General features: G+C 30.1%; 1 protein-coding gene across 4 annotated transcripts in view; it reads left to right on the forward strand.

Moving 5' to 3' along the window:
• Nucleotides 1–264: 264 nt before the first annotated feature.
• Nucleotides 265–10,905, forward strand: part of LOC106462578 (signal peptide peptidase-like 3) — a 47,788-nt gene continuing 37,147 nt past the window's right edge. Inside the window, exons 1-3 of one of the 4 annotated variants that reach the window (XM_022389872.1) lie at nt 265–470; nt 3,124–3,354; nt 3,855–3,932. In XM_022389872.1, coding sequence (XP_022245580.1) covers nt 3,176–3,354; nt 3,855–3,932 — 257 coding nt within the window. In that variant the 5' untranslated portion in view covers nt 265–470; nt 3,124–3,175. The other 3 variants (XM_013922514.2, XM_022389874.1, XM_022389873.1) reach the window with 3 other exon arrangements.

The following is a 10,905-nucleotide window of genomic DNA, read 5'->3' on the forward strand; positions in this document are numbered from 1 at the left end:
TTTATGCACATATGTTAGTACTCTCTCTATATTTCGGTTTTAGTCAACAAAAAACGCTTTGCAATGAAAGCAACAACTTTTTAAAGACATGATTGGCCAAGAGCGACGCTCTCATGGTCACGTAAACAAAGGTAACTGGGAATGACTAGAAATGAGCCCTGACATTGCAGCTGCTATATCATATCCGCCGTTAGCTGCTCGAAGCCTATGTTCAAACGATACTGTGACTATCTCTGTAGAATGTGATAGAGGGCGCCTTGTGCGTTCATAGTAAAGCCTAAAGGTAACAGTGTATAGACTGTTGTCATGTTAGTAGGCTGTTCCGAAGTCAATAGTGTTGTTATATTACTGTTGAAAGTACTAAATTGAATGTTATTTCAACTCAGGGATGATGAAAGCAATGGTGTTATACTGTTATGTGAATGTTCAGTAATATTTAACATATGCTTTCATAACAAGAACACAAAAAAGTAAGTCCTAATTGACCGTCAGCATAACGGCATAAGCCTACTCTGGGTAAACTGAGTAACAATAATAGAACGTTATTATTAATTTTTCCTGTTTAGGTCGCGTGCGTATATGTCGTTTCGCTAGTGCTAGTACTAGTACTACCTCGTAAACTCTGGTCTCGTAAGGGTTACATATCGTTTCGCGTTTATTGTACATAAAAATCTACGGTAAGATTCTGTACTAATACTAGTGAATAATTATTATGTTTTAGAACTTAGATTTAGAAGTTGACTTGTCAGTGATGTGTGATACGATGTTGACTAATTCAACGTATTTCCTGCCACAAAAGTACAATGTTATGGAAAGAGTCAAAAGAAATATAGAAAATTAAAGATGTTAGACATTAATTAAAGTAAAATAGCTTAGAGAAAAGGAATTTAATATAGTTCTAACTGAATCATTAATTTAATGTGAATTTTATAAAAAACGTTGTGATATTTAGAAATAATGAGTAACTTGTTTAGATTATTCTTAATATTATGAATTATTAAACTTAACATAGAATAATTCAAAATAGTGTATGTTACAAATATTATTGACCATAATAGTGTAGGTAGATATTGTTGTTATACTAAAATTTTACATTTTTTTAGGAAAAAATGTATTACATTTCACATGTGTTATATGTAAAAAAATAAAATATCAAGAATGATCAGTGTTTATAACTATAAGTAAAGTAAGTTTGAAAACAAAAATTTGTCATCCTGCAATCTAATCTGTGAATTTAATGAGATTTTTAGTTATTCAGTATTTAACTTTTTCTGTTTCCATGACAGTTCTATGAAGCTTTGAAAGTTGCCTATGACCAGTCTGTATCTGGATTTAAGATTTTTTGTTTTCACTTTATCAGTTTAGAAAACATTTACAACCTGCATGTTTAACCTCAAACAGTCTTGGTCATCTGAGATTTTTATCCATTGTTTTTTGTTTTTTTTAGGAAATTAAAAATTTTTGTGTTTTCTTCCATAATAGTTGAACATATTTGATTGGGAATTATTGCTTTAGTAAACTGTACTAAATCTCTACACCATATTCTTGAGCTTGAGTATGAATAGAATATCATGCAGAGTAATATTAGTATGTTTATTTTTAAAAATATGATATCTATGTAGATTTGATGAGTTCTGACAATTTTCGTGTTAGGTTAAAAGCATTAGGTTTGAAGATACTATAGTGAGCTTGGTGGAGTGTTGTCTATTTGATGTTTGAAGACCTGGTATCCTAATAAATAAAGCAGATGAATTAAGTCAAAACAATCTGTCCTGACAAGGGTTTGAACCCAAGGCCAACCAGCTTGCATAAGACCAGTGCTTTTTCTATACCTCTGAATTATCAGTACTTCAAATTAAAGAACTCTTCATCTACTTGATTACAGTATTCAAGATGACCCCTTGAATATTTCTTGGTTAAAAGACACACATCATAGTGCTAGTGTACAATTGTTTTCTCTTCAGAATGTAAGATAAGTACATGTTATTTATTTAGAACGTTCATGATGGTTATTGAGGGGACAAACTTCAAGATAATCACAGAAATAAAAGTTTTCTGGTTATTAATCAGTAGAATTATTTCTCCTAGCATGTGATTTGTAGATTGGTTAATTAGAAATGAGGTTTTCATGTCAGCTTGGTTTCTTTATAATCATGTTCCATGGGTTTTTAAACAAAATAGATACATTTAGTTATTTTATGTCAACGGCATTTACTCCACAACTTTTTTTTTATGTTAGCAAACAAATATTGTAATAGGACTCAATCTTTGGCTTTCGTAGAAAATTCTTGAAACTAGTAAGCAATCATTTTATATTTTTCACAGTTTACATTAAGTACATTTTACTTGAGGGACATGTGTTTTTTTTAAATAACAAGTTCTTATGCTATCATTTTGTTTATTAAGCTTTACTAGCTAGTATAGACATAACTGTATTTTATACAAGCACTTGATTAATTTGCAAGGAATCATAGGTTAATTAGAGAAAAAAATAATAATAAAAACAAACAAGACTTTAACTATATATGTTTCAAATTATTCATAACCCATCTTTAGCAGCTTACCACAGTCATTGCCTTAACACAAGAAAAGAACATGAGTCAGTCATATTGATTTAACTACTTTTGAGACTTAGGGAAAAGACTACTGAAGTCAGCAACTAAAATGTAGTATTGTTGTATAAAGTTCACTACTTGTGTGCATATCTTTAGCAATAGGGTAGTAAATCTACAGAATAAACTGCCATTTATAGTAGTTCAGTTTTGTACAGGAATTTAAGAAAATGATTTGTAAATACTCTGGGAATCAGAACTACCACAGTAACAAAATTCCTTAAAATATTTTACTAGTATGGACTATTATGTGAAACAAAATTCCAACTTCACAAACAGCTGACTAATTAGTGTGATTGATATAATTGACTGATGATTTTAGTTTTACAATTAAGGAAAACATTAAAAGCGAATTATAATATTGTTCACAAAAGGTTTACAGAAAGCTCAAATTTTTATATTCAATATTTTTCAAGTATAAAAGTGTAGTCTTTGGACCTGGAATGTTATATATATATATATGAGTTAAACAAATATTAATAAAATGTGTTATTTTTTTCTTCTTCTTCAGACCTACAGAAAGGGGTATTATCAAGGAAATACTTCTATGAACTTCTGAGCATATGTCTAAATGTATAACTCCCAGATTGGTATTTGAACTTCAAGCTGAACACAAAGAAAAGCTTTTATGCAAGCAGCATAGTTTTATAAGAGCTGGCATTTATTTAAAGAGTTGTGAGGTGGTTGTTCACAAGATGACATCATCCATGACATCTCGAGCTACCATGTCAGAATACCAATGGTAAATTAAAGAAAATTTTTTAGCATTCAATTAGACACATTATGTATACAAAATACTTGAGTGGTGACACTTTTGTAATCATTGTTTCTTTATATTTGATAGGATGAATATAATTTCTGAATTTTGGTCAAAATGTCCTAAGGAGTAAATTTCCCTATTTGAAAATCTTAGTACTTTTTCTTGTACTGTATCCTTATGTAGTTTTCATTAGTTTTGTAACATTCTATCTTGTAAAAATTATATGTAATTTGTTTATGGCCACCTGTTTTAAATGTATCATGCCATCTAAGTATGCACCATTTTTCCTCCTCCTTTTACCCATTAAGCTTCTTCACTCACTAAAATCTAATAATTTAATTTCTAATATTTTTCTTTGTTGGCTACAAACAATTACAATGATTAACACCTGAATACCACAACTTTAATGTTAGTTCTTCCTAGATATACATGATCTTAAAACCAATATAAATAGTTTGTTAAGTTTTGTTTTTGTTTTTTAGGGTCTACTCATTGATGGACTCTTCTCGGGTATCTACATTTTTAATATCAATTCTTTTGATTGTTTATGGCAGCTTTAGGTGAGTTCTTGTTTTGCCAGATAATTGTTTGATTGATTGTGTAGTTTAATCATACATATTTAATCAGTAGAAATATAAATGTGTTTGTTCAATGTATAAGTATTATTAGAAGACACAACAGTTATATTAATATTATCATCTGTGATTTTCAGAGATGAACTGATTTCCATGCAATTATGAGATAGGTCTTCTTAATAACAGCAGGGTCAAACAGAAAATTTGCAGAGTAACTGTGTTTGAAAGCACAACTGAGTTTTAAATTTCTGTGAGAAAGTAAGGAGACTAGACACATTTGATGGAAAAATGAACACAGTCTTTATTCACAAATAAAAACAAAAACAAAACTGTTTGTATTTGCTTAGACACTTACACAAGTACTTCTACCAAGTCAGGGTATAGATTCACAGCTTTCCATCTCTTGGGATTGACTTCTTTAGAAAAGAACTAGGTATAACAGATGCCTCAATTATGCAAGAAAGCTTGTATACTTTCTCTTGTGACTGCATCACCACATAACTGGTCATTATCTCACAACATTTGTTTACAACATACAGGCATCATCCACTTGGCCAGCAATGGACACTGCAGTCACTGACCTTTTCAATGTGGAAATACTGCAACTTCCCCTTGGGCAGAATAGATATTATCTGTTATATAGAACAAATACACAAAGGCAACTGGAACAAGGCAGTTTCAACAGTTTTCAGTATCATATGTTTATGCAAAAACTACACGGAAACTAAGAGAATGAAAATTTTTTTTTATTTATTAATTCCTATATTGCTAAAAATAGGTATAAAACATGATATGCCTGCATATAATACATTTAAAGAAACATAAGTATAATAAAGCTACAGCATTGAGGAAAACAAGACAATTGTATGTTTCACAAATACGTCATTTATTCGTGACCATGGTTTTGCCAGTAAAGGCATTGGGTACAGACTGAAATGTTTTGTAATCAGCAAAGAAGATTTGGGTAAAAGAAGAGATCAAGAAGTGGTTCAATGTTAGAGACAATGTAAGTGCACACCTTAAAATAGTTCACAGTGAACTGTGTTTCCATATTCACGTAGTGGAATTTGATGTTTTAGACAGAGACATGTGTGAAAATGTAAGTCACCTCATACATGGTACTCACATGTAGCAGAAAAGAAAACTGGTTAATTTGACTAAACATGAAAATAGTTCAAATCTAGTAGAGGATTAACATTTACAATTCCATTCTAAGTTAGTAACCCTTTTGAAATCTGAGTTCACAAAAACTGAGTCTAATCTACTTAGTAAAGGTTTAAAAATTTTGTTCTAAAACCAGGTTAAGTGTAAAATACTTTGAAAATCTTGCAGTAGGTATAGAGGTAGCACTTAATGTTGAATCTAACTCTGTAACATAGAATATACGCCCTAAAATCATTCAAACGTCTTCTTCAGAGAACTGTGCTAAAAATGGAGATGAGGAGTCCAAGCAAATAATATCAAAAAAATCTATAATTAATAATGATAGTTTAGTAATCAGAAAAGCGAACAAAGGTAATACAACTATTGTACTTGAAAAACAAGATTATCACGGTAAAATCAATGACTTTCTTGATTCTAACAGTTTCATGCTCCTAAACATAGACCCCACCAAAATCTTCAACAACAATATCAAATCTTTGTTGAACAACAGCAATAGGCTACTTAAAGATCTCCAAGCTAAGTCTTTAAACATTATGAATCTTCACCTGCCACGTCTGTATGGACTTCCCAAACTACACAAAATTAATATCCATGTCAGACCTGCTGTTTCCTATACTAATGCTCCCATTAAACAAACTAGTACAGAAAGCCCAAAATATTTTCAAAAATTTAACTGGTTTTAAACCTATATTTGGTATAACAAACTTTGGAGCTTGTAGAAAAAAATAAAAATGTAGAGATACCAAATAATGCCAAAATTGTTTCTTTTGATGTTTGTAGTCTGTTCAGCATTAAACCTGTTAGTGAATGTAAACAAATTGTTAGGGATTTAATGGATATAGAAAAAGTAAACCCTGTTCAAGTCCAGGAATTAAAAACTATAATAACCACTTGCCTAGGTCAGAACTACTTCAAATTTAATGACCAAATATATAAACAGAATGATGGGTTTCCCCCTCTCTCCTTTACTTTTAGAAGTTTTCTTGGATAATTTAGAGAATAAATTGTTTAGGGATGAAAATAACAAAAAAATGTTAAATATTGGTATAGATATGTTGATGATGTGATTTGTCTCTGGACAGGATAAAAACTTGACAATTTTGTAACTTTTCTAAATTCACATAAATTTATTATGCAATTTGATAAAAATGGAAACATAAATTTTTTGGGTTTAAATATTCACATAAATGACAGCATACATTCCTTCAAAATCTTCAGAAAACTGACTTCTAGTGACACTATCATACATGCTTCTTCAAGATATCCAATACCTCACAAACTTGCTATGTTCCATAGTTTGTTACACAGACTTATCACTGTATCCTTGTCCTTTGAAGATTATGAAACTGAATTAAAACCTATAAAACAAACTGCTGTTAACAATGGCTATACAACAAAGTTAATTAAAACATTGTTATTTATAAAACTGAAAACCATAAATCTAAAATTATTATATCCACATACTGTACCAAACGACTACAAAAAGAAAAAGAAATGATTTAAGATGAGCTACATTGGAAAACTTTCTCACAAAATATATAACACATTAAACAAAAAAATCTACAGACTAGTCTTCTACTGTAAAAACAACCCAGGAAAAATGTTGTGCAACAACAAAGACAGAATCGGAAAGTACAGTTACAGTGATGTTTACCAATTAACATGTAAAGACTGCAATATTGTGTATGTAGGTCAAACAGGATGTTCCATAGAAACGAAAATTAAAGAACATTCTAGAAGCTGGAAACTAAGGAAAATGGATTCAACCTTTGTATCCCACCTTATTGAAACTAAACATTAATTTGATCCAGAAAAAACTGCAAATTATTACATATTTCTGAAAAAGGTAAAAACTAGACAGTCTGGAAATTTTAGAAATAAATAGAAGTCTAAAACAAACCTAGAAAAAGTTCTTAATGATCATACCAACTTAAGCTCCTCTCCACTTGTCTCCAGGTGAATGTCAATGTTACTTCTGGTTCTTTGTTTATACATATATAAACCTGTTACACTTCAGTCTGTACCTGGTAATGCCTTTACTGGTGAAACAATAGTCATGAATAAATGATGTATTTGTGAAACATACAATTGTCTTGTTTTTCATCAGTTTTGTGATTATGGAGTTTCACCAAGTACCAATGGTTTCAATTATCAAGTAAGCAAAACAGTACCTTTCTTTCTTTCTTATGTATATATATTCAGAGTACTTATTTCTGATCCAGTAAGTGTTTGTGTGTATTTGCATGTTTGAATATTTATATACACAATATTTGTCAGAAAACATGTATAAGTAAACCATTAATTAAATTTATGTCTGTATTATGTACTTGAAATAACAATGGATATCTTGTTGGACTAACACTTCTTGATATAAACTCTGGCTGTATATTCATTCCCATTCTTTCATATGACTGCAACCCTACCTACCCTACTAATCTGACATTTTAAAATTACTTTTAATACAAAACTAACAAATATATTTAGTTCTCATATTTGTTAAGTAGTTCAACAAGATTTGATTTGAAAAAAAAATTAAGTATGAAATATGCTGAAAATATTGGATAATTCCTAATCTTTTTTGTGGTTTGCATGAATTCATGTGTTCTGTAGTTAATATTGAAAAAGTCATACATCTTTCTTTTGTGTGTTCAATTTGAATTTTATGTTAACCATTAGTAAAGGTTAAAATATTTTAATATTGCATTTAACGTGTGAAATCTACACACAATATTGTAATGAACTAGTTTTGAATGTTGTTTGTATGGGATTTGAAGCCATAAAAGCTCAGTAGCTAGAGCAATGATTTCAAGACACTGATACAAGTTGGAGGATCCTTAATCAAATTTTCATTAAAAGGAGATTGCTTTTCAGTTATTTCAGATTGTTACAGTATTCTGTGAATAATACGCATATGACTACTTTTCAGGTCTAAGTAGTGTTTAAAATTGTTTTGTATTTACTTGTATCCTTGTGTAACAATACACAGCTTTGAGAGCTATATAAAAGTAGTAAACTCTAATATAACACAATAACTTTTTACAAAACAGTTATTTGAAGAGTATATGAAAATAATACTGTAGTTAATATTGAAAAAGTCATACATCTTTCTTTTGTGTGTTCAATTTGAATTTTATGTTAACCATTAGTAAAGGTTAAAATCTTTTAATATTGCATTTAACGTGTGAAATCTACACACAATATTGTGTTATTTGAAGAGTATATGAAAATAAGCTGAAGCATAAAATGTACATCCAAACACTTTTTATATTTAACATGTTAAAGCTTCAGCAGTCAGACCATTTCAACTGCTAGTTCAAGTTTATAATTACTTTCATTGTATTATAGATATACAGTAGAAGTTAATTGAAGTTTACTCAACCAGAAGTGTTGGAATATGTGTGTGTCTAATTGTTAAACATCATCATATGGTGGTGCAAACAGTTGTATGTTTTCTAGCATGTATAAAACATTGGATGAAGATCTGCTGGAGTACAAAGTAGATGAGATGAATTTAAAGATATAATTGCATATCAGTACTGTGTTGTGTAATTTGAGATTAAAATTTTGCTTAAAAACTAAATAGTTAAAAACAATTAACCAAATATGCACAGGGTCAGACCAATGGACTGAAAGTGAAATTTGTTTTAAGTCTTAAACCTGTATTGTGTAAACATAAATGTGGAAAATTAATGTTTTACGTACAAGCTGTTTCTGTACAAGTTTCTTTATATATGCCTGTTGCAGACTTGAAATGCTAAAAGAGTGCTCCATAATATCAACCTATTTCATATCACTTACTTTTACAAGATGTTGGCGTTTGGCTTACCACAGCTAGGGTATGACTTGTTGTTGGTCTTTTTCTGGATGGTTCTGCTGCCCAATGTTCCTTTATTGTCCAATGACGTTATGTACAAGGGATATTCCTGTCTTGAAAATTCTAAATTCCCTGATTTAAACATTTTACATCAGAAAGGGCTGATACATACCCTTCTCAAAAGCGATCAGTTTTCAGTGGCATCACATTATTTACAAAATAGCAACTGCGTCAGAATTTAATTTTGATACATTCTGTTTCACTATGCTTTTATATTAGCTGTGAGTGTCATGTGACTTGCTGATTTGTGCATTCAAAATCATTTTAATATAACATACCCTGTAGAAAAGAGAATAGAATGTGAATAGTGCTCATTCATTTTTAAGTTTCAGGATCTTTCTCTTCACAAGAATTAGATCCAACTACAAGGATCCATCACATATATTAATATTACAGTAGAGCCTTTACGTTTTAGTTTCACTTAAGTTTTACTTTGTTTTTTACACAAACATTTTTTCATTCTAGGAGCATTGTTTTAGCTTTGTAAGTGCTGCCTGATTAAATTTCTTTTATTTGAGAACTTCTGTATATAATTAATTTCATAATATCTGAAAATTTGTAAAGAATGTTTAATCTGCATATTTATACTTGGAGTTAAACTAATAACGATTATGTGAAAATATATACATGTGTATAAAAAAAGGAAATTAAAAGGTAGTGCAATCTGCTGGATATAAACTAACAGCTATGGATGTAAGTGTTAAGAATTATAAATTTCGTGCTACTTAGTGCTTATATGTTGAAAGAAATACAAAGCATATTCACTTTGAGTAATACCATTTAATATAAAATATTTTTTTTCAAGCTTTGCCGTAACTTTGGCTTTATTCACCACAATTGTCTGCCATCAGCAGATAAAGGCTTATCAGACTTAAGGTTCCTATTTGTAATATTCGATTTGAAATAGGAAATTTATTTTTCATTTGAAGAAAGTGAAAAAAGGGGGAAAAGTGGTATTTTACAGTTTCTTGTACCACTTCACATGATTCATGTTAGACTAAAAGACTTTTACTCGGAAATGAAGCTTGCAACGGTATAAACGGTTTCCATTAAACAATAAACTTTTATCGTGTTCTTTGTATTAATGCCTTTCACTGAGTATTGTTTTAGATAACAATAACGGTTTATTATTCATAGTTTCATTAATACGAAGGCATTAATCAGTGAACCATTTTCATTTTGATCACTATTGTAAACAGTTTCGCAACATTTTTTGTCGTTAGACATGTTCGATTTAAAAGTGCAGGCTATGCACAATTCGACTACAGCTGGTTAAAACTGGTTCTGATATTTGAGTAGGAACATAGAGTAATATTATCTCAACTGTGTTCTAATATTGATTTTAATGCAATAAGTTTAAAATTGATCGGCGCAAGGGTTTTCCTAGTGTGCAGTCGAAAATTCACCTATATGTGTAAGTTCAAGTGCACGAATATAAAAAAAAACATATTCAAGATTATAAAATTCCATTCCTGAGTTGATAAATAAATGTATTTACTAGAATATTCTTCTTTTTTTATCATTTGTTACTAGGCTTATATACATGAAGTGCAATAAGGCATTATATATTTAAAAATGATAAAGTTAAAATATAATTGTGCAGTTGTAATAAAATCCTTAGGGAAAGCTATGGAACGAATACAGATTGAACTGTGCTGTCCTAGCCGTAATCAGTAACAGTCGTCTGAGAAACAATGGCTGAAACCACGTTATATCAGGGTTTCCAAAGAACATCACAATTTTATGAGATGATACCGACAAACTGTGGTTCTTTAGTTAAAAGGTTATGCAGCTCAGGTTTTGACGTATCATTAGGCAACAGTGAATTGCGAATGCTTCTATGCTTGAAGTATGTTATTCTAAAATCAAACTGGTGTATTTACGTGTCTTACACTCACTAAAAAGAAACCTATCATTCTA

This window comes from Limulus polyphemus, unplaced genomic scaffold (genome assembly GCF_000517525.1).
Source record: "Limulus polyphemus unplaced genomic scaffold, Limulus_polyphemus-2.1.2 Scaffold1201, whole genome shotgun sequence".
Taxonomy (NCBI): Eukaryota; Metazoa; Arthropoda; class Merostomata; order Xiphosura; family Limulidae; genus Limulus; species Limulus polyphemus.